Genomic DNA, 25,283 nt, shown 5'->3' on the forward strand with positions numbered 1-25,283 from the left:
TCACCCATAGCCTGCAGGAGGGCAGGGAGCACGCTGTCCACAATGTCCTCACTGTGGCTACTGAACATCGGTCCCCAGGTGGCGACCCCTGCTGATGCAGAGACGTTCTTCACGAGTCCCGAGTAGTTGATCGTGGTGGTGGTGGTGTTGGAGGCGTTAATGTCCGAACCCCCACGCCGAGATCCTCCGAGGAGCTCCACCATCGGCTGCGTGAGCAGCAGAACCACAGTGAGGACAGCCGTGAAGATCGCCATGGTGGTGATGGTGGCGAAGGTCTCTGAAGAACTCGAAGTGGAGGAGCAGCGTGGGGTGAGGTGGTTTCCTCTCCAGGAGCCGACTCCACTCTGACCTCGGCCGTGACGTCACCGGGCCATGACGTCACCGTGACGTCAGAGGTTTCCACGGCTCTTACGTCATTATAGCATTTGGAACGTGGCTGTGCAATGGAACATCAACACGTGATGCACTACAACACTGTATTGTTTATAGAATTGTAATACAATACTAATTATTCACATCTGAGACAGAACATCGGCAGAGGAGGGAGCCTCACTCCTCACTTCTCCCAACCAGCTTAAAAGTCGCTACGAATCTTAACAGCGTTCATTGAAGCTCTGTGGATGTGTAGGCCTTACTTTAACATATATTTCTGTGACCAGTCACTAGCAAATCACCCAGTTATTTCAATGCTAAATTCGCCTAGTTATTTCAATGCTAAATTCTCCTGTTTTGATTTGTACTAAGTGCCTCGGTGAATGTGTATGCTCTGACTTCAACGTAACTATTTCTGTAGCAGTTACAAGCGAGTCACTCAGCCATTTCAATGCTAAATTCTATGCTAATCCCATTGTCAAGGGGTGCCTCTGCGGATGTGTATGCCTTAACTTAGCTATTTCAATGCTAAATTCTATGCTAATTCCTTTTAACAATGGGGGCCTCTGCGGATGTGTACGCTTTAACTTTTAACATAGCTATTTCTGTGACCAGTCACAAGCTAATCATTCAGCCATTTCAATGCTAAATTTTATGCTAATTCCTTCGTCAAGGCTCTTTGTTCCTCTCACACAGCTTAAAAGCCGTGATCTGAACGTGGCTCTCTCACTCCAGCGCTGTCCTACCAGACAGTCTCGCCCCCTTCACCTGATGAAGGCCGCTTGTGTTGTGGCCGAAACGTCGTGAGAATATTATTGTGTTATTTTATTTTATAAATTTATTATTTTATTCTCATTCTACGTGACTTTACCGAAAGAACCAAAGAAGATGTAGGTTTTTACTTTAACATAGCCATTTCCGTGACCAGTCACAAGCTAATCCCTCAGCTATTTGCACAAGCTAATCCCTTTAGCTATTTCAATGCTAAATTACTAGTTGCCTCTGTGGATGTGTAGGTTTTGACTTTAACATAGCCATTCCTGTGACCAGTCACAAGCTAATCCCTTAGCTATTTCAATGCTAAATTACTAGTTGCCTCTGTGGATGTGTCGGTTTTGACTTTAACATAGCCAATTCCGTGACCAGTCACAAGCTAATCCCTCAGCTATTGATATGTAAACCCCTTTGTCAAGGTGCCTTACTTCTCCCAACCAGCTTAAAAGTCGCTACGAATCTTAACATCGTTAATTGAAGCTCTGTCGTCCCGACAGTACTGTACCTTTCACCTAAAGACGGCCGCTTGCGTTGTGGCCAAAACGTCGTGAGAATTTTATTGTGTTTTTTTTATTATTTTATTCTCATTCTACGTGACTTTACCGAAAGAACCAAAGAAAATAAAATAATAAAGATATAAAACAATAAAATTCCCCAAATCAAAATTCATATACTGTTGATTTATTCACTCCATCTCCGCAGTGGACACTGCCGGTTGTGTTCCTTCCTTAGCTCCCATTCCCACGTTAGTCTCGACCACCGGCCGTCATCACTTCAAGTTGTGTGTCCTGCCTCACCCCACCTTTCTAAACTAAAATTACGTCCTTAATTATATGAAGTCATATGAAGTCCAATTGACGTGTCCGTCTTCCAGTATCAGTGTAATTCTTAGGATGTGCATCATCTCTACGCTTCCTTGTGCATTTCTAAACATTGGTTCTATTTTCCGTTTGTGATGCATCTGTTTGAAAAAAAACGTTCTGCTTAAGGCATATGGCTCAGTTACGTTTCATTATTAAGTTAAGATAACAATAAGCACTTTGTTCTGCCCTGATACACCTCTCTTAATCATTTTCATCCGTCTTCCCCTTCAACAACCGCCCTACGTGTAGATGCACTTCTGTGTTTTCAAGGCTGTGTCCCTGTTCTTTTTGCGTTCAGTTTGTTATTCCCCCGCACCTCCAGTAAAGCATGGTTGGCTGCGTACGGTGCGAAAGAAGTTCACCATGCAAACATACGCTGCGTTGAAAAATGATTCTACTGACTGCAGACCAATCCTGGACAGATTTCTCAATACGAGTGCAATATCGAGGGTACAGATCAATACCAACTGAACACAGATGCTAATTCATGGACGGGTGGCAACTCTAGCCATGCCCATGCAAACATACACAACATCTTGACCATGAATCGCCTATGCGGCAGATTAAATGTCAAGCATTATACATTGAATTTCGATCTACTTTTGTTCGTTTTGATTTATTTTGGCGCAGTTTCAAGTAAGTATTTTTAATAGAATTATTGTATTGCCATTTACTGTATAATTGTGATAATAGACCAAGCACTGAGACATTGCCCAGGGTTGGTCTACAATCGAAAAGGTGGCAACCCCATAGCACACCCTCATGTGTTCCAGTGTTAACACATCGTATGTTTGTATCTTGAAATTCTTTCGCACCGTACGTAGCCCACCGCTCCCCCCACCACACACGTGCACAGCAGCTCCAGAGAGCGACTTTTGGGTCAGAGGTAGCCGCATTGTACTGGGGCCGTCCATAAATGAGGGGGGGGGGGGGTGAGAAATGTGACGTCACATCAAAATGCGCAACTTTAAATAAATATAGACAACACGTTCTACGTAATTAAATAGACTTTTTAATAAATATTTTCTCCTACAACATCAGAGTGCAGCGCCACAAATAAGCACCACGATACATCAGAGTGCAGCGCCACAAATAAGCACCACGATACAATAGTTTAAAGCGATATGAAGCATGCTTTATTTTGGGGGGGGGGGGCACAGCTTTGTACCGTCATATTTGAGGGGGGGCTCTGACTCTTTGTGACGCCGCGTGACGATGGGAGGGGGGGTCAAAAATCGTCTAAAATCGCGTGACGTCATTTATGGACGGCCCCCACAGCGTGAAATAGCGCAACAAACCGAACCCGCGTACAGCGAGGGAAGCCCTGGCTGGTTTATCATTCATTAATCTCCAGTTCAGTCACAAACGAATCTCTTAGAGCCGAAGGCGCGATTCAGTATCACGTTGGCATGCCGTGTCAACCCGTACGGGGTTACCCCGTATTGGTGTACAGGGAGATTGAGTTCTCAGGTCCATACGGCTTACTAGAGCCGTTTCAAAACGGGCAAAACAATGTTTTGTGTTTCTCCCCTTGTGATGGGATTTTGTAGGATGAACGTTGAGATTTGTAAGGGGCACGGGGTGACCAATAAGGTCTGAATTGGTCTGTAATAAGAGAGGCAATGGTTAGGGGTTGACAGGTGTGCGTTGGCACTGCGTGCCACGTCGCGTTGTCATACAGCTGACACTCCGATGAGCAATGATTCGGCGACGCACGGTGCCAAAGGGGCCGTCCATACATGACGTCACGCGACTTCTGACGATTTTTGACCCCACCCCCCCATTGTCACACGGCGTCACAAAAAGTCAGACCCCCCCCTCAAATATGACGTCACATAGCTCTGGCCCCCCTCCCACCAAATAAAACATGCTTAAAATCGCTTTAAACTATTGTCATTGTAGTGCGTATTTAATGTGGCGCTGCACTCTGATGTTGTAGGAGAAAACATTTATTAAAAAGTATATTTAATTAAGTAGAACGTGTCGTCTATATTTACTTAAAGTTGCGCATTTTGATGTGACGTCACATTTCTCACCCCCCCCCCCTCGTCACACATCGTCACAAATGTCTGATCGCCCCCCCCCCAGGTGCGTGACGTCATTTATGGACGGCCCCAAAGACGTTCAACATTCGTGCGTATCCGCCGTGATGTGGGGCGAAGTAATATTCTAATCTTATTATCCGCGATGCCTGCAGGATTAGCTTTTTTCTTCTTCGTCTTCCAAAGCAGATTATTAATGAGAATATTGATGGAATTTCCCCCAGTGCATGTTGGCTGGGGAAGGGCTGTTTAAGACCCGCGGTGAACCCGCTCATCTCCACGTATCGGCATGAAATGATAAAATCGCAGATTTTCGGAAGCGCGTTCGTTTCAAGTGGATGATTGTTGTCAACACCGCCATATTGACAGCACTCGCAATCATCCCATACTCAATTGAAACTCTTCTTAAGTAATTGCTTATTGTGTTTAGTTCCTTGTCCTTATCTCATACCTCCGATTAGCACGGTGGGCTACGTACGGTGCGAAAGAATTTCAAGATACAAACATACGATGTGTTAACACTGGAACACATGAGGGTGTGCTATGGGGTTGCCACCTTTTCGATTGTAGACCAACCCTGGGCAATGTCTCAGTGCTTGGTCTATTATCATAATTATACAGTAAATGACAATACAATAATTGTATAAAAAATACTTACTTGAAACTGCTCCAAAATCAAACAAAACGAACAAAAGTAGATCGGAATTCAATGTAAAATGCTTGACATTTAATCTGCCGCATAGGCGATTCATGGTCAAGATGTTGTGTATGTTTGTATGGGCATGGCTAGAGTTGCCAACCGTCCGAGAAATAGCATCTGTGTTCAGGTCGTATTGATCTGTACCCTCGATATTGCACTCGTATTGAGAAATCTGTCCAGGTTTGGTCTGCTATCAGTAGAATCATTTTTCAACGCAGCGTATGTTTGCATGGTGAACTTCTTTCGCACCGTACGCTGCCAACCATGCTTTAATGGAGGTGCGGGGGAATGACAAACTGAACGCAAAAAGAACAGGGACACAGCCTTGAAAACACAGAAGTGCATTTGCACGTAGGGCGGTTGTTGAAGGGGAAGAGGGATGAAAATGATTAAGAGAGGCGTATCAGGGCAGAGCAAAGTGCTTATTATTATCTTAACTTAATAATGAAACGTAACTGAGCCATATGCCTTAAGCAGAACGTTTTTTTCAAACAGATGCATCACAAACAGAAAATATAACCAATGTTTAGAAATGCACAAGGAAGCGTAGAGATGATGCACATCCTAAGAACAACACTGATACTGGAAGACGGACACGTCAATTGGACTTCATATGCAAATTAAGGACGTAATTTTAGTTTAGAAAGGTGGGGTGAGGCAGGACACACAACTTGAAGTGATGACGGCCGGTGGTCGAGACTAACGTGGGAATGGGAGCTAAGGAAGGAACACAACCGGCAGTGTCCACTGCGGATATGGAGTGAATAAATCAACAGTATATGAATTTTGATTTGGATAATTTTATTGTTTTATATCTTTATTATTTTATTTTCTTTGGTTCTTTCGGTAAAGTCACGTAGAATGAGAATAAAATAATAAAATGACACGATAAAATTCTCACGACGTTTTGGCCACAACGCAAGCGGCCGTCTTTAGGTGAAAGGTAACTGTCGGGACGACAGAGCTTCAATTAACGATGTTCAGATTCGTAGAGACTTTTAAGCTGGTTGGGATAAGTGAAGCACCTTGACAAAGGGGTTTACATATCAATAGCTGAGGGATTAGCTTGTGACTGGTCACGGAATTGGCTATGTTAAAGTCAAAACCTACACATCCACAGAGGCAACTAGTAATTTAGCATTGAAATAGCTAAGGGATTAGCTTGTGACTGGTCACAGGAATGGCTATGTTAAAGTCAAAACCTACACATCCACAGAGGCAACTAGTAATTTAGCATTGAAATAGCTAAGGGATTGGTTTGTGCAAATAGCTGAGGGATTATCTTTATTATTTTATTGTTTCCCTTCTACGTGACTTTACCGAAAGAACCAAGAATATAGTATATGAATTAGATCATTTATTTATTTTGCTAACTTTACAATTAATCGTACATTTTAATTGTACTAGTTTAATGTCTTCAGGTTTAGTTTCTAATTCTCTAGGATAAAACAAGTTATTTTGTCAAAAAGAATGACGTTAATTGGCGCATACATTGAAAGTGCAATTTTAAATGAACCGTGTCAGTCTTCAAATACTGTTCTGGTTATTCCCACCTTGTTGGTGTCCCTATTGTCTCCTGCACCCACTAACAACGGAGTTATTGTTGGGATGGAGAGAAGCACAGCCAGCAGCCAGCCAGGAAACTCGAGACATAGAATATATTAATAGCAGCATGACTTACACTGCTACAGCAGCGAGGTGGTCATGTAACTATTTACATTCTCTGTGTCGCAAACATTAAATGGCAACTAATCTTTCCGTTGTACGCTTGTCCCCACGATTTGAGGACCAATTCCTTAGCGAAGGATTTACTACCAATTGAAGGATGATACAAGTGAAATGTGAAGTTGTAAGATTGATCTTAGATCATTGCAAGCCAATCCCAGATTCTGAGTGCGGAGTGACTCGACAGGGCCGACGGCGTGAGCCTGGCACCTTGGGAGTTGTCATGGACAGGGAGCAATGAGGCCGCGTTACCGGTTGTCTTAGTTTTGGGGAATTCTGTGTCCAGAACTCTGGTCCACAGTAACGATGAAACAAACACAATGTAGAAAAAAAGAACAGTTGCAACTCTTGCAGGAAAATGAAAGGTATTTTATTACAAAAAACAAACATCATTTACCATTCACACAAACAGTATAGTATTATAGTAGTTCGAAAATTAGACTGTGGAAAAGTCATATGTAATGATGAAAAATAATTAAAGATAACATTTATCATTATCTTATTGCAATATATGAACGTGTAATGGCAAATTAAAACGATGCGATACAATTTGACACTCCTTTACAGCGATACACTTAATCCAATGAAGTTGAATGTGAACGCTGAAACACGTAAATATTACTGAACATAGCGTGGATAAAAGAAACTGCTCTTTGGTTTTTTCGGTAAAGTCACGTAGAAATAAGAAATAATAAAATACAATTACAGAATAGCATATTCCCTGGCAGTAGCTACGAGCAGATGCCAGGGGCAGCCAGAAGCGTCCAGATTGACGCAGCTGCTCCCAGGGGCTTACATCATCCGCCCAGAATCAAGAGCGTGACTCGTGTCTCAGGCTGCAGTTTGTGACAAGTTCACTACAATAGCATTTAGTTCACCCTGCCAATGTGTAAGTATCAAACCATAACATTACGTATATTTTAAAAATAACCATTGTACAGAATTGATAGTTTTTTATTAATTAAGTTAAATGTAAGGGACATTCGTTGTTTTTGTGTGACTCAGTCTTTCCTGATAAGGCTGATGATGTCATTGTGCTGTGTAAGCGAGAATTTAAGTTTCGGTTTGTATCACCCTTCAAAGTGTAGTAATTTCAGTTAAATATAGAAGAGCACATCACTCTGTTTTACATTCATTATGAGTGCTGAGTGAATTCCATGGCAGTAAACTGCTCACAAACTGCACCCTGAGACACGAGTCACGCTCTAGATTCTGTGCGGATGGAGGAAGCCCCTGGGAGCAGCTGCGTCATTCTGGACGCTTCTGGCTCCCCCTGGCATCTGCTCGTAGCTACTGCCAGGGCTATAAAAGCAGCTCCTGTAGCTGCACTGGCAGAACATCGGCGGAGGAGGGAGCAGCGCTCACAGCTGAAGCGAGCCTCACTGTGAAGCACATCAACAAGCATGGCCCTGAGTGTTTACTTCCCTGCGATGCACGTGATGGAGAGGAGCGTCTGGCCAGGCTGGCCGGTCTGGAACCCCCGCGGTGAAAGTCTCTTCCAGCAGCTGCAGCGAGACATGAGGAGCGAGATCGAGAGGATGGAGAGAATCTTCCGTGGAGTCGATCAGCTCAGCAGCCACACGCGGGCCCCGGGCAGCCACGGAGACGCACTGCTGCAGCAGCCGGCCGTGAGCAGTGGGTTCCAGATTGAAGATCCACAGGAGCAGGGAGGCGGGTTTGTCGCGTCCCTGGACGTGCAGGACGTCTCCCCACAGGACCTGGCCGTGAAGGTGTCTGGAGACAAGCTGGTGGTGGCCGGACGGCGCGAGGTGAAGAGCGGAGAAGTCAGCAGCGGCAGCTACAGCTGCCAGGAGTTCCACAGGGAGACGCAGCTGCCCAGGGACGTGGACCCGCAGAGCGTGAGCTGCTGCTTGACTGAAGACGGGAAGCTGAAGTTCAAGGCTCAGCGCCGCGCCCTCCCTGCAGCGGCCGAGAGGGTGGTGGTCATTGAGCAGCCAGCGACAGCGACTCCTGGCACGGCCTCTCAGTCCACTGGCACCACTCACGCGTAGAGTGGCGCCTGGAGCATCCATTCCAACAACCTGCTTCATTGATGTTTTAATTGTGTGGATATTTAGTTAAATCAGTTTCTTCTATCCACGCTATGTTCAGTAATATTTACGTGTTTCAGCGTTTACATTCAACTTCATTGGATTAAGTGTATCGCGGTAAAGGATTGTCAAATTGTATCGCATCGTTTTAATTTGCCATTACACGTTCATATATTGCAATAAGATAATGATAAATGTTATCTTCAAGTATTTTTCATCATTACACATGACTATTTTCCACAGTCTAATTTTCGAACTACTATAATACTATAGTGTTTGTGTGAATTTTAATGATGTTTGTTTTTTGTAATAAAATGCCTTTCAATTTCCGTATTCGTGTACAGGGAAATTGATTTTTCAGGTCCATACGGCTTACTACAGCCGTTTTATAACGGGCAAACAATGTTTTGTGTTTTTCCCCTTGTGATGGGACTTTGTAGGATGAACGTTGAGATTTGTAAGGGGCACGGGGTGACCAATAAGGTCTGAATTGGTCTGTAATAAGAGAGGCAATGGTTAGGGGTTGACAGGTGTAAGTTGGCACTGTGTGCCACGTCGCGTTGTCATACAGCTGACACTCCGATGAGCAATGATTCAACGACGCACGGTGCCAAAGGGGCCGTCCATAAATGACGTCACGCGATTTTTGACCACCCCCCCCATCGTCACGCGGCGTCACAAAAGTCAGACCCCTCCCCATCAAATATGACGTCACAGAGCTGTGCCCCGCCCCTCCCCAAACATATAAAACATGCTTCAAATCGCTTTAAACTATTGTCATTGTAGTGCGTATTTAATGTGGCGCTGCACTCTGATGTTGTAGGAGAAAACATTTATTAAAAAGTCTATTTAATTAAGTAGAACGTGTCGTCTATATTTATTTAAAGTTGCGCATTTTGAGGTGACGTCACATTTCTCAACCCCCCCCCCCCCCCATCGTCACACATCGTCACAAATGTCTGACCCCCCCCGCCCCCCCCTAGGTGCGTGACGTCATTTATGGACGGCCCCAGTGCAATGTGGCTACCTCTGACCCAAAAGTCGCTCTCTGGAGCTGCTGTGCGCGTGTGTGGTGGGGGGAGCGGTGGCGCAGCAGTTAGCGCACTGCCCTACGAACCCCGACTACACGAGTTCGAATCCCGCTCACGGCCAACAAACACCGGCGATGGCGATTATCTGAACCGGTCCTGGGCCCCCCTTCCCCCTAGGTCGACTCAGCCTCAAATGAGTACCTGGTGTGCGGTGTGTAGTAAACATCGCCACTGGGGGAGACAAAGGCGGCCGGGCGTGGTGTTGGCCAACCACCCCGTCGTGTGCCACAGTGCCGATCTTAATCGGTGCTGCCACTCGCTAACAGCACTTGCCCCAACAGTCTGTATTTGGAACGTCGCCGACTGTGTCCACGTTGTTCACTTCCCGACGTAACATGGCGGAATGTTCATCCACGTCGTTGACTTCCCCACATAACATGGCTGACTCTGTCTCCACGGTGTTTACTTCCCCACGTAACATGGCTGACTGTCTCCACGGTGTTCGCTTCCCCACGTAACATGGCTGACTGTGCCTCCACAGTGTTGACTTCCCCACGTAACATGGCTGACTGCCTCCAGTGTTCACTTCCCCACGTAACATGGCTGACTACCTCCACAGTGTTCACTTCCCCACGTAACATGGCTGACTGCCTCCACAATGTTCACTTCCCCACGTAACATGGCTGACTGCCTCCACAATCTTCTTTGGTTCTTTCGGTAAAGTCACGTAGAATGAGAATAAAATAATAATATTCTCACGACGTTTCGGCCACAACACAAGCGGCCTTCATCAGGTGAAGGGAGCGAGACTGTCTGGTAGGACAGCGCTGGAGTGAGAGAGCCACGTTCAGATCACGGCTTTTAAGCTGTGTGAGAGGAACAAAGAGCCTTGACGAAGGAATTAGCATAAAATTTAGCATTGAAAAGGCTGAATGATTAGCTTGTGACTGGTCACAGAAATAGCTATGTTAAAAGTTAAAGCATACACATCCGCAGAGGCACCCATTGTTAAAAGGAATTAGCATAGAATTTAGCATTGAAATAGCTAAATTAAGGCATTCGCTTGTAACTGCTACAGAAATAGTTACGTTGAAGTCAGAGCATACACATTCACCGAGGCACTTAGTACAAATCAAAACAGGATAATTTAGCATTGAAATAACTAGGCGAATTTAGCATTGAAATAACTGGGTGATTTGCTAGTGACTGGTCACAGAAATGACTACAAATCTGAGCTATTCACAGTACTATATAGTGAACCAATAAAAACTAAAATATAAATTACCTTCATGTTATCAATATGGGTAGCTTTCCTGTAGACAGAGTGGCTCATTGAACCATCATGTCTCCTTTTAATTAAGACATCCAGAAAGGGTAGTTTGCCATCTTTTTCGACCTCCATGGTAAATCTGATGGCTGGGTGTATGGAATTGATGTGGTCGCGGAATTGGTCTAGAGCAGGCTGGCCATGTGGCCAGATGACAAAGGTGTCATCAACGTACCTCTTCCATAAGGTCGGGCGTAGAGTGGCAGTCTGGATGGCGTCAGTTTCAAATTTTTCCATGAATACGTTGGCTACAACCGGAGATAGGGGGGAGCCCATTGGGGTGCCCTCAGTTTGTTTGTAGAAAGTTCCATTCCAGGTGAAGTATGTGTTGGTTAAGCAATGTCTCACCAGGGGGGGTACATCAGTATGCAGTCCTTGATGCTTCAATGATAGCGATGGTGTCAGGTACCGGGACTTTGGTGAACAAGGACACCACATCAAAACTGACAAGCAGGTCATTTGGGGACAGGGAAATGTCTTTGATTGTCGATACCAGGTGAGTCGAATTTAGTACCGCAGAGGTGGTTTTTCCAGTGAAAGGTCGCAGTATATCAGCCAGAAAACGTGCCAGTTTGTAGGTGGGGGAGCTGATAGTAGAGACGATGGGACGAAGGGGTGTATCTTCTTTGTGTATCTTTGGAAGGCCATATAATCTTGGTGGTCTGGCAGCAGAGGGTTTCAACAAGAACTGTTTGTTCTCATCAATTAATGCTGTTGAATCAGAGATAATTTTGTTCGTTTTGGTGACCAGGCTGTTGGTGGGATCTCTTTTTATTTTTGTATAGCTGCCATCGTTGAGTAGTTCTTGAATTTTGTTGTTATATTCTGTTTTGTCCATGATGACAGTGGCATTGCCTTTGTCGGCTGAGAGAACGACAATATCATCCCTCTTTTTTAATTGAGATAATTCAAAACGTTCGTCTTTGCTGATGTTGCTAGGTGGCAACTTAGCGTTTTTGAGGGTTGCAGCGATTTCAGATCTTGCTACGTCTGCAGAGATGTGACTCAAGCCCTTGAGTGCAACGTCGACATGGGCAATGATATCATTAACCGGTAAGTGTCTCGGTGTGACAGCAAAGTTTAGACCTTTAGCTAAAACGGATTTCAGACCATCAGAAATGGAACTGTTACTGCGATTAATTACGACTTTGTTGACGTCTATCTTTTCGGTGTGTGGATCCGATTTTTTGCTGGAGAGGTGATTGAATTTGGAAATCAAATTGTCCCTACATTTGTTCGACATAGTGGCAGCCGAAGAGGTAGTCATATTGTCTACATGTTCCCAATCCGATGTAGACATTGTTGCTGTCAATTTTAAGTGTGATTTGTAGAGTGTCTTGTCTAACTGATCGAGTTCGGTGCGTGTAAGTCTGATTTTTTCCGAGATAAGAGCGAAGCTAGTTCTAGCTAGAATTCGTTTTGCATTGAGAGAAGTTGCAACAGCAGAGGTTAGTGTAAATGCGGTTGGTATTACCTTAGAGTCGCGGCATCTCTTCAGAAAGGTGAGAGACTCGATTAGTTGAGCCTTCTTATCCCGAAGTCTGTTGAATGATCCTAAGGATGTGTGGAATCCCTCCCCGTAGAGGCGGTTAAATTTCGATTTAAAGCTTTCGTGACTGCAATGATCCATCTTCTTTGGTTCTTTCGGTAAAGTCACGTAGAATGAGAATAAAATAATAATATTCTCACGACGTTTCGGCCACAACACAAGCGGCCTTCATCAGGTGAAGGGAGCGACTTTACCGAAAGAACCAAAGAAGATGGATCATTGCAGTCACGAAAGCTTTAAATCGAAATTTAACCGCCTCTACGGGGAGGGATTCCACACATCCTTAAGATCATTCAACATACTTCGGGATAAGAAGGCTCAACTAATCGAGTCTCTCACCTTTCTGAAGAGATGCCGCGACTCTAAGGTAATACCAACCGCATTTACACTAACCTCTGCTGTTGCAACTTCTCTCAATGCAAAACGAATTCTAGCTAGAACTAGCTTCGCTCTTATCTCGGAAAAAATCAGACTTACACGCACCGAACTCGATCAGTTAGACAAGACACTCTACAAATCACACTTAAAATTGACAGCAACAATGTCTACATCGGATTGGGAACATGTAGACAATATGACTACCTCTTCGGCTGCCACTATGTCGAACAAATGTAGGGACAATTTGATTTCCAAATTCAATCACCTCTCCAGCAAAAAATCGGATCCACACACCGAAAAGATAGACGTCAACAAAGTCGTAATTAATCGCAGTAACAGTTCCATTTCTGATGGTCTGAAATCCGTTTTAGCTAAAGGTCTAAACTTTGCTGTCACACCGAGACACTTACCGGTTAATGATATCATTGCCCATGTCGACGTTGCACTCAAGGGCTTGAGTCACATCTCTGCAGACGTAGCAAGATCTGAAATCGCTGCAACCCTCAAAAACGCTAAGTTGCCACCTAGCAACATCAGCAAAGACGAACGTTTTGAATTATCTCAATTAAAAAAGAGGGATGATATTGTCGTTCTCTCAGCCGACAAAGGCAATGCCACTGTCATCATGGACAAAACAGAATATAACAACAAAATTCAAGAACTACTCAACGATGGCAGCTATACAAAAATAAAAAGAGATCCCACCAACAGCCTGGTCACCAAAACGAACAAAATTATCTCTGATTCAACAGCGTTAATTGATGAGAACAAACAGTTCTTGTTGAAACCCTCTGCTGCCAGACCACCAAGATTATATGGCCTTCCAAAGATACACAAAGAAGATACACCCCTTCGTCCCATCGTCTCTACTATCAGCTCCCCCACCTACAAACTGGCACGTTTTCTGGCTGATATACTGCGACCTTTCACTGGAAAAACCACCTCTGCGGTACTAAATTCGACTCACCTGGTATCGACAATCAAAGACATTTCCCTGTCCCCAAACGACCTGCTTGTCAGTTTTGATGTGGTGTCCTTGTTCACCAAAGTCCCGGTACCTGACACCATCGCTATCATTGAAGCATCAAGGACTGCATACTGATGTACCCCCCCTGGTGAGACATTGCTTAACCAACACATACTTCACCTGGAATGGAACTTTCTACAAACAAACTGAGGGCACCCCAATGGGCTCCCCCCTATCTCCGGTTGTAGCCAACGTATTCATGGAAAAATTTGAAACTGACGCCATCCAGACTGCCACTCTACGCCCGACCTTATGGAAGAGGTACGTTGATGACACCTTTGTCATCTGGCCACATGGCCAGCCTGCTCTAGACCAATTCCGCGACCACATCAATTCCATACACCCAGCCATCAGATTTACCATGGAGGTCGAAAAAGATGGCAAACTACCCTTTCTGGATGTCTTAATTAAAAGGAGACATGATGGTTCAATGAGCCACTCTGTCTACAGGAAAGCTACCCATATTGATAACATGAAGGTAATTTATATTTTAGTTTTTATTGGTTCACTATATAGTACTGTGAATAGCTCAGATTTGTAGTCATTTCTGTGACCAGTCACTAGCAAATCACCCAGTTATTTCAATGCTAAATTCGCCTAGTTATTTAAATGCTAAATTATCCTGTTTTGATTTGTACTAAGTGCCTCGGTGAATGTGTATGCTCTGACTTCAACGTAACTATTTCTGTAGCAGTTACAAGCGAATGCCTTAATTTAGCTATTTCAATGCTAAATTCTATGCTAATTCCTTTTAACAATGGGTGCCTCTGCGGATGTGTATGCTTTAACTTTTAACATAGCTATTTCTGTGACCAGTCACAAGCTAATCATTCAGCCTTTTCAATGCTAAATTTTATGCTAATTCCTTCGTCAAGGCTCTTTGTTCCTCTCACACAGCTTAAAAGCCGTGATCTGAACGTGGCTCTCTCACTCCAGCGCTGTCCTACCAGACAGTCTCGCTCCCTTCACCTGATGAAGGCCGCTTGTGTTGTGGCCGAAACGTCGTGAGAATATTATTATTTTATTCTCATTCTACGTGACTTTACCGAAAGAACCAAAGAAGATGGATCATTGCAGTCACGAAAGCTTTAAATCGAAATGCCTCCACAATGTTCACTTCCCCACGTGACATGGCTGACTGTGCCTCTACGGTGTTCACTTCCCCACGTAACATGGCTGACTCTGTCTCCACAGTGTTTACTTCCCCACGTAACATGGCTGACTGTGCCTCTACGGTGTTCAATTCCCCACGTAACATGGCTGACTGTGCCTCCACACACTCGCGCGTCCCGCTCCCCTCCTTTTGCTTGTGCCGATCCCGCCTGACAGCCTCCTCGCTTACGGCCTCCACAGGGATGGAGGCGAGGAAAGAGGAGGACGAGGAGGAGATTAAGAAGGAGGACGGCGGGGAGGAGATGGCAGCGCCCGGGGCCCCGAGGAAGAGGGAGCCAGGCGCGGCTCCCCACGGGAACTTCATCAACTAGGCGGCCTTCAACCCCCCGGTTCGACGCGTCGCGCTGCTGCCCCGCGAGCTTCTGAGGCGGCTCCTGCCGGAGTCCGCGCCGCCGTTCCTCGCCCTGGACATGGGCTGCAACAGCGGGGTGAGCGCAACTCCACGTTACCACGGACGGGGCTGAGGACGTCGACCGCTGGGGAAGGTTCTGAAACTCTCGGGACGTTCACTCGAACAAAGCCGTGGCTGTGAGACTCGTCCAGTCCCAGTGTGGTATAGTGTACTAGTCACTATGGTAGTGTACTAGTCACTGTGGTAGTGTGGTAGTGTACTAGTCACTGTGTAGTAGTGTGGTAGTGTACTAGTCACTGTGTGGTAGTGTGGTAGTGTACTAGTCACTGTGGTAGTGTGGTAGTGTACTAGTCACTGTGGTAGTGTGGTAGTGTACTAGTCACTGTGTGGGGGTGTACTAGTCACTGTGTGGTAGTGTGGTAGTGTACTAGTCACTGTGTGGTAGTGTGGGGGTGTACTAGTCACTGTGAGGTAGTGTGGGGGTGTACTAGTCACTGTGTGGTAGTGTGGGGGTGTACTAGTCACTGTGTGGTAGTGTGGTAGTGTACTAGTCACTGTGTGGTAGTGTACTAGTCACTGTGTGGTAGTGTAATAGTCACTGTGTGGGGGTGTAATAGTCACTATGGTAGTGTACTACTCACTGTGGTAGTGTGGTAGTGTACTAGTCACTGTGTGGTAGTGTACTAGTCACTGTGTGGTAGTGTACTAGTCACTGTGTGGTAGTGTGGTAGTGTACTAGTCACTGTGTGGTAGTGTGGTAGTGTACTAGTCACTGTGTGGTAGTGTACTAGTCACTGTGGTAGTGTGGTAGTGTACTAGTCACTGTGTGGTAGTGTACTAGTCACTGTGTGGGGGTGTACTAGTCACTATGGTAGTGTGTTAGTGTACTAGTCACTGTGAGGTAGTGTGGTAGTGTACTAGTCACTGTGTAGTAGTGTGTTAGTGTACTAGTCACTGTGTGATAGTGTGGTAGTGTACTAGTCATTGTGTAGTAGTGTGGGGGTGTACTAGTCACTGTGTGGTAGTGTGGTAGTGTACTAGTCACTGTGTAGTAGTGTGGTAGTGTACTAGTCACTGTGTAGTAGTGTGGTAGTGTACTAGTCACTGTGTGGTAGTGTACTAGTCACTGTGTAGTAGTGTGGTATAGTACTAGTCACTGTGTGGGGGTGTACTAGTCACTATGGTAGTGTGGTAGTGTACTAGTCACTGTGGTAGTGTGGTAGTGTACTAGTCACTGTGTGGTAGTGTACTAGTCACTGTGTGGTAGTGTACTAGTCACTGCGGTAGTGTACTAGTCACTGTGTGGTAGTGTACTAGTCACTGTGTGGGGGTGTACTAGTCACTATGGTAGTGTACTAGTCACTGTGGTAGTGTGGTAGTGTACTAGTCACTGTGTGGTAGTGTGGTAGTGTACTAGTCACTGTGTGGTAGTTTACTAGTCACTGTGGTAGTGTGGTAGTGTACTAGTCACTGTGTGGTAGTGTACTAGTCACTGTGTGGGGGTGTACTAGTCACTATGGTAGTGTGTTAGTGTACTAGTCACTGTGAGGTAGTGTGGTAGTGTACTAGTCACTGTGTAGTGTGTTAGTGTACTAGTCACTGTGTGATAGTGTGGTAGTGTACTAGTCACTGTGTAGTAGTGTGGGGGTGTACTAGTCACTGTGTGGTAGTGTGGTAGTGTACTAGTCACTGTGTAGTAGTGTGGTTGTGTACTAGTCACTGTGTGGTAGTGTGGGGGTGTACTAGTCACTGTGCGGTAGTGTGGGGGTGTACTAGTCACTGTGTGGTAGTGTGTGCGTGTACTAGTCACTGTGTGGTAGTGTCGGGGTGTACTAGTCACTGTGTGGTAGTGTAGTAGTGTACTAGTCACTGTGTGGTAGTGTGGGGGTGTACTAGTCACTGTGTGGTAGTGTACTAGTCACTGTGTGGTAGTGTGGTAGTGTACTAGTCACTGTGTGGTAGTGTGGTAGTGTACTAGTCACTGTGTGGTAGTGTGGTAGTGTACTAGTCACTGTGTGGGGGTGTACTAGTCACTTTGTGGTAGTGTGGTAGTGTACTAGTCACTGTGTGGTAGTGTGGGGGTGTACTAGTCACTGTGAGGTAGTGTGGGGGTGTACTAGTCACTGTGTGGTAGTGTGGGGGTGTACTAGTCACTGTGTGGTAGTGTACTAGTCACTGTGGTAGTGTGGTAGTGTAATAGTCACTGTGGTAGTGTGGTAGTGTACTAGTCCCTGTGGTAGCGTGGTAGTGTACTAGTCACTGTGTGGTAGTGTGTTGGTGTACTAGTCACTGTGTGGTAGTGTGGTAGTGTACTAGTCACTGTGTGGTAGTGTACTAGTCACTGTGGTAGTGTGGGGGTGTACTAGTCACTGTGTGGTAGTGTGGGGGTGTACTAGTCACTGTGTGGTAGTGTGTTGGTGTACTAGTCACTGTGTGGTGGTGTACTAGTCACTGTGTGGTAGTGTGGGGGTGTACTAGTCACTGTGTGGTAGTGTACTAGTCACTGTGTGGTAGTGTGGGGGTGTACTAGTCACTGTGTGGTAGTGTGGGGGTGTACTAGTCACTGTGTGGTAGTGTGGGGGTGTACTAGTCACTGTGTGGTAGTGTGGGGGTGTACAAGTCACTGTAGGGTAGTGTGGTAGTATACTAGTCACTGTGTGGTAGTGTGGGGGTGTACTAGTCACTGTGTGGTAGTGTGGTAGTGTACTATTCACTGTAGGGTAGTGTGGTAGTATACTAGTCACTGTGTGGTTGTGTGGGGGTGTACTAGTCACTGTGTGGTAGTGTGGTAGTGTACTATTCACTGTAGGGTAGTGTGGTAGTGTACTAGTCACTGTGTGGTAGTGTGGTAGTGTACTAGTCACTGTGTGGTAGTGTACTAGTCACTGTGGTAGTGTGGTAGTGTACTAGTCACTGTGTGGTAGTGTTGAGGTGTACTAGTCACTGTGTGGTAGTGTGGGGGTGTACTAGTCACTGTGTGGTAGTGTGGTAGTGTACTAGTCACTGTGTGGTAGTGTTGAGGTGTACTAGTCACTGTGTGGTAGTGTTAAGGTGTACTAGTCACTGTGTGGTAGTGTGGTAGTGTACTAGTCACTGTGTGGTAGTGTGGGGGTGTACTAGTCATTGTGTGGTAGTGTGGTAGTGTACTAGTCACTGTGTGGTAGTGTACTAGTCACTGTGTGGTAGTGTACTAGTCACTGTGTGGTAGTGTGGTAGTGTACTAGTCACTGTGTGGTAGTGTAGGGGTGTACTAGTCACAGTGGGGTAGTGCGGGTGGCCATGGGCCTGAGACATGTTTACAAAAATGCATTTTCACCTTTCTCCCACAGATGGAATACACTACCCCATATGCGCGTTGTTCATCAAACACGTGAGTCATGGAAATTCATCATTAGCTCCAGACTTTTTGTCAATTAACTGCTGGATGAAGGCCTATGCCATGCCATGTTGGTCACGGGTGGTTTTGGCAATCAAGGTTGCTGAAGGTGCGTGTCAAGGACTGGTTCAGACATATCACCGGTTTGAGGCGTTTATTAGATATTTAAAGTTGCATTCATGTCAGTAGCTGAACATCGAACTTAGTCTCGTTGGATTTTTTGACCTAGAATCACTGCGTCATAGGTTTGTATTGAATAAAGTTGCATCTAATACTGTGGCCAGAATCTAAATATTCATACTGGAGGAATGCGATGAGCGATAAAGCTCTTTTTCGCAGACGTCCAGTAGAAGGAGGGTAAGAACGTTACAACAACAAAAAATACAAAACATGATAGTAGTGCAAAGTGCAAGAGAGGTAAACACATCACCCAAACACATACAAATAAAACTAAACCATCCCCATCCTACCGGGCAAAGCCCACTGAGGTATTAACTTATTTTCATTTTGAATAATGAAGTACTCCATCCTCGCATCACGTCTGTTTTTTTACGACATTCTCCAGCAAAGAAACAAACCCGCCACCGGTGTCCTCGTGTTTTCTCGCAGGAGCTGACGGTGGCTGTGTATCGGCACCTGACGGGGCTGGACCAGCCCGAGGGTGGACGCTCTGGGCAGGTTGCCCGCGTGCTGCCGCTATCTGTGCTGGCATGCGACCTGGACGCCGATCTGGTGGAGCGTGCGCGGGGCGACAATCCTCACCCGGACGTCATCGCCTACGAGGCGTTTGACTTCATGGACACCGCAGCACGAGACGCCGCGCTGGACGCCTTCCTGCGACGCCACGGCCGGGTGCGCTTTGACCTGTGCCTGTGCATGTCGGTGACGATGTGGATTCACCTGCACCACGGCGATGCCGGCCTGCGGCGTTTCCTCGCGGCCGCCGCGCGCACCGCCACCTTCCTGTTGGTCGAGCCGCAGCCGTGGAGGTGCTACCGAGCGGCCGCGCGCCGCCTGCGCCGTCTGGGGCTGGCCGAGTTCCCCCTCCTGCCGGATCTGCGGCTCCTGCGTGGGGCTGGCGGCGGTGGCGGCCGCGCGGAGGCCGATGAGCTGGCCGCCTTGCTGGGAGAGGAGGGAGACATGCGCTTGCTGTCCAGCCTGGGCAGCACCGAGTGGGGGCGGTCCCTGCTGCTGTTTGGACGAACGGGAGTGGCCTTGGGATGCATTGACAAAAGTACCGATTGAAACTGCGTTGCTGCTGTGGCCTTCGAGGATCTGTTGCCTATTTGGAGAGAATTCGTGGTCGGAAATGTTAAGTGTTTGTCAGTTTTTAACACCTTTATTTGTTGATGGTACATTGTTTTCTCGTCGTGCGTGTAAATGCAGCATGTTGTTGAAAACGAGTTATAATTTATCAGAATATTATATATATAAAGTGACAACAATGCAAAACGTACCTTTTTTGTACCTCTGAAAATAAAATTGTATGCAAAAAGAGTTGTCAGTTTTGAAGGACCCAACCAGAATCATTTATGATAAAGGGAATGAATGGGTTTTTTTTTTAATAAATGGGACAACAGCATCTCATAAAATGGAAAATGAATATCACCAACTTCAAATCATTGTTTGGAGGAGGCATTTTGAAAATTATATCAAACCCAGCCCATGGAAGACATACAGAAATATTTCCTCTTCACATGCGATTTTCCTCAAATAATTTAAGGCAGCTCATGATGTGACAGTGGAGGCTGCTTTGTAAAGGTGAACTATGTCCCTGTTTCCTTTGGATTTCCACGTGCATCTGAAATATTTTTGAAATGCACATGTAAATGTTTTGGATACGCCACTTTTATATTTATAGTGAAATAAAATCTGAACATTGTAAATAGTTGATGGGTGCATTGTAATTGTGTGAAGTCATAATTGCCATTCATCCTCCCATTAACCACAACATCTGGTATGGAGGCAATCCATCCCATGTTCCTGTCCAGTGAGCTCCCTCCGCTCCATAAATATCTTTGTTGTGTTGTCTATATGCACAGTTTGCAGAGTGCACTCAGACTGACATAAGTGCCGTTGCGATATCACCACGACCGAGTGGCAACTAGCGTGCAATGCTCTGTTTGATAGATATGTTTCAGCAGTTAAGGGTGAAAAGTTAGACAAGCGGGATTTGATTGCTGAAAAAAAATCTTCGGGTTGGCCATCGCAAACGATGATGACTGCCGAGAAGAGCTGCTCGTAGCATTTTCCTGCACGCTGGTGGGAAGAGCCCAGCAACTTGAGCGGAAGCATCGATCGCACTGTCGGCAAGAGTTGCTCGTCTGCTGAATGGGACTTGTGTTGTGCCGTTACTGGTGTTGATGCCGATGGGTTCTCTCACGTTTTTCTTTAATCCGCTTGGCTGAGTCGGCTATGGAACTTCTCCACTGCTTACAGCTGCTCTCAAAGTAAACATCTAGAAAAAATATCTACGGACAAAAATAATGCTTACCCAATGTTACTGATAATCTTGGACCAATATCTTTAAATGGTAACTGTTTGAGGCCAAACCAGTGTGATGAGACCCATGGAGATGACACTTCTCCGTTGTACCTACTGCAAACAGGGTACGCAGCAGCATTGGTGCCTGATTAGATTTCTTGAAGTGGAATCTGATCATTTGCTGTAACTGCTGCAATGGAACAATCTTTGCGGTGGCGGAATGTTATGACACGTCTGTTATTCATAGCCATGCACTTAGTGTCCTGCCTCGCACAAGCATACAATGTCACCGACCATCCAAAATTATAATTTCAATCATGAAAGAATCTTACAAGTTAGTGAGTTTTTTTCGTACATACGTCAGGAAGCAGCTGGTTGTGTATGGAGCTGGTTAAGCATGGGGCTGGTTATGCATGGGGCTGGTTATGCATGGGGCTGGTTATGCATGGGGCTGCTTATGCATGGGGCTGCTTATGCATGGGGCTGGTTATGCATGGGGCTGGTTATGCATGGGGCTGGTTATGCATGGGGCTGCTTATGCATGGGGCTGGTTATGCATGGGGCTGGTTATGCATGGGGCTGGTTATGCATGGGGCTGGTTAAGCGGGTGTGAATTATCGTGTGTGGGAGGGAGGGGAGTCAGTCTAAATTCCAGTTTAGTCAAGTAAACTCAGGGTCTCTGGAGTGGCATTCATGAGGGGGCCCCAGATATGGGACAACTCCCCTTCCCTATTCCTCAGTTTAAGACTCAAGTGTTCTAAAGCTACTACACCGTTGTCTCGTGAGTAGAGCTCTGAGTAGTGTTCTACCCACCTGGCCATTTGCTCTTGTTTATTAGTGATGATGGCCCCTGTGCTGGATTTAAGGGGGGCAGTCCTCCTGATGTTTGGACCAAAGGCTGTCTTGATGCCTTCATACATGGCACGGATATTGCCAGTGTCAGAGGCGAGTTGGATCCTACTACTCAGATTCACCCAGTAGTCGTTGGCACAGCGTCTGGCGGTCGTTTGAGCTGCACTGCGAGCAGCTTTCAGTGCCCTTAACGATCCTGTACTTGGGACTTGCTTGTACTTCAAGAGCGCCATGCGTTTGGCTTGGAGGATGGGTTCCAATATAGCCAGGTGTTCCTCAAACCAGTCTGTGTTCTGCCTTGTCTGCTTGCCGAAGCTATTGATGGCTGCATTAAAGATGGCGTCTCTGATGTATGCCCACTTTGTCTCCACGCTTCCATCTGGTGTGTCGTGTAGGGACTGCTCAAGGCTGTGTTGGAAAATCGAGGGAGCTCTGGGAGGGATGTCTTGGCAGAGTTGATGCGTAGGTAGCGCTTTTGTTTGAGTCTGTGTATCTTTTTGGGGCGTAGTCTGACCTTGCTGGATACCAGCGAGTGGTCGGTGTCACAGACTGCACTGTGGTAGCTGCGTGTGATGAGTACCGAGTTGAGGAGGGCTCGTCGGGTGATGACGAGGTCCAGTTGGTGCCAATTAAGAGACCTTGGATGTCTCCATGATACTTTATGGCATGGTTTTGTGAGAAAGATTGAGTTTGTGATACAGAGATTGTGGTATGAACAAAGCTCCAGTAGTCTTTGGCCACTGGAATTTATCTTTCCAATGCCATGATAGCCAAGGCATGCGGGCCACGCGTCGTGGTCAGCCCCAACCCTTGCATTGAAGTCTCCCAACAGAAACATGTGCTCAGAGCTGGGGATTTTGCGAATAATATTGTGAAGCTCTTCATAGAATTGGTCATGAATCTCCGGAGGTGAGTAGAGTGTTGGGGCGTTGACACTCAGGATGTTTACATGGCCAGAAGCAGTGAGCAATCTCATGAGTAGAATCCGCTCGGAGCCTGCAGTCGGTGGTTCTATCATGCCAAGGAGTGTGTTTTTGACAGCGAACCCAACACCATGTTGCCTTGGTTCGTTCTGCTGTTTTCCTTGCCAGTAGAAAGTGTAGTCACTCTCTCGTAGTGAGCCACTGCCAGCAAGCCGGGTCTCCTGCAGTGCTGCAATATCGACATGGAGTCTCGCCAACTCCCTGTCGATAACTCCAGTCTTGCGGATGTCCTCAATCTGCAATAGATCTTCGGAGAGTCCAGAACACATTGTGCGTACATTCCAGCTTGCAAAATGAAGGGCTGGAACCTTCTTTCGTTTTGTTTTGCTTTTGTCTGGTGCAAGTTTTGCAGCCCACTTGTCTGGTGATGAACCGTAAGGTCCAAGCCCCATTGGAGCAGGTGAGCCGTGGCGGGAAAGGACCTTATTGGCCGGGGGCTGCCCAGCCTGAGGCGGGTGGCGGTAGCTATCCATTGGGGTGCAATGACCCCTCCCACCGACGATGGAAACCCGTGGCGCCCATTTTTTACGCCAATCTAAAATGAGCTTATAACCCGTGACTGCTGCCATCCGTGTTTCTTGGCCACGATTAGGTGGCCGAGGAGTGTCCTCTCCCCATTTTTGCACCTCTTGTTAGTGCAAAGCCCGGGCAGGTTATTCTGGAAATCCTGGGTTGCCCATGCGTCAGGATCCCCCCTCGGCCTTGCCGGTGATGTCCAAAGGAGTGCGTAGCACGACGTTTGGTACCAGTTTGGCTGCAGGGGCTGCCGGGAATGTGCCGCAGTGCGTCACAAAACCGCCTGAGGGGCCCCACTCCTGATTTTCTGTCGGGGTTTACTCCCTTAGCCATTGACTCTCCCGAGACACTCACAAGGCAGTGAGAAAACTGCGTAACCCTGGGAGGGGCCCTTACCAGCTACTGACAGCCGGGCCAGCTGTGCCTGGGACTCGCGTAAGGCAGGGTCGTCACGCCCTGAGGTAGTTTATCACAAACTACCCGCTACCACACCGCGGGGCCAAATTGGTCACCCCGTGCCCCTTACAAATCTCAACGTTCATCTTACAAAGTCCCATCACAAGGGGAGAAACACAAAACATTGTTTTGCCCGTTTTGAAACGGCTCTAGTAAGCCGTATGGACCTGAAAAACTAAATTTCCCTTCGGCTCTAAGAGATTTGTTTGTGACTGAACTGGAGATTAATGAATGATAAACCAGCCAGGGCTTCCCTCGCTGTACGCGGGTTCGGTTTGTTGCGCTATTTCACGCTGTGGAGGCCGTCCATAAATGACGTCACGCGATTTTGGACGATTTTTGACCCCCCCCCCCCCCCATCGTCACGCGGCGTCACAAAAAGTCAGACCCCCCCCTCAAATATGACGTCACAAAGCTGTGCTCCGCCCCCCCCCCCCCCCCAAAATATAAAACATGCTTCAAATCGCTTTGAACTATTGTCATTGTAGTGCATATTTAATGTGGCGCTGCACTCTGATGTTATGGGAGAAAAGATTTGTTAAAAAGTCTATTTAATTAAGTAGAACGTGTTGTCTATATTTATTTAAGGTGACGTCATATTTCTCAACCCCCCCCCCCCTCATCGTCACACATCGTCACAAATGTCTGACCCCCCCCCCCCCACGTGCGTGACGTCATTTATGGACGGCCCCAGTGCAATGCGGCTACCTCTGACCCAAAAGTCGCTCTCTGGGGTTGCGTGCGCGTGTGTGGTGGGGGGAGCGGTGGCGCAGCAGTTAGCGCGCTGCGCTACGAACCCCGACTACAGGGATGAAAATGATTAAGAGAGGCGTATCAGGGCAGAGCAAAGTGCTTATTGTTATCTTAACTTAATAATGAAACGTAACTGAGCCATATGCCTTAAGCAGAACGTTTTTTTTTCAAACAGATGCATCACAAACGGAAAATAGAACCAATGTTTAGAAATGCACAAGGAAGCGTAGAGATGATGCACATCCTAAGAAAAACACTGATACTGGAAGACGGACACGTCAATTGGACATCATATGCAAATTAAGGACGTAATTTTAGTTTAGAAAGGTGGGGTGAGGCAGGACACACAACTTGAAGTGATGACGGCCGGTGGTCGAGACTAACGTGGGAATGGGAGCTAAGGAAGGAACACAACCGGCAGTGTCAACTGCGGAGATGGAGTGAATAAATCAACAGTATCTGAATTTTGATTTGTGAGAATTTTATTGTTTTATATCTT

The 25,283-nt window shown here is 46.5% G+C and overlaps 1 protein-coding gene across 1 annotated transcript; it reads left to right on the forward strand.

Moving 5' to 3' along the window:
• Nucleotides 1-15,232: 15,232 nt before the first annotated feature.
• On the forward strand, nucleotides 15,233-20,628 carry LOC142924304 (pre-miRNA 5'-monophosphate methyltransferase-like; the record flags this gene model as incomplete). Its single annotated transcript, XM_076066439.1, has 3 exons — nucleotides 15,233-15,497; nucleotides 18,694-18,734; nucleotides 19,350-20,628. Coding segments are annotated over 3 exons (942 nt in total), but the record flags the coding sequence as incomplete, so codon positions are not given.
• Nucleotides 20,629-25,283: the final 4,655 nt, after the last annotated feature.

The sequence above is a fragment of the Petromyzon marinus genome, chromosome 11 (genome assembly GCF_048934315.1).
Source record: "Petromyzon marinus isolate PM22_M1 ecotype Great Lakes invasive population chromosome 11, UKy_Petmar_22M1.pri1.0, whole genome shotgun sequence".
Lineage (NCBI taxonomy): Eukaryota > Metazoa > Chordata > Hyperoartia > Petromyzontiformes > Petromyzontidae > Petromyzon > Petromyzon marinus.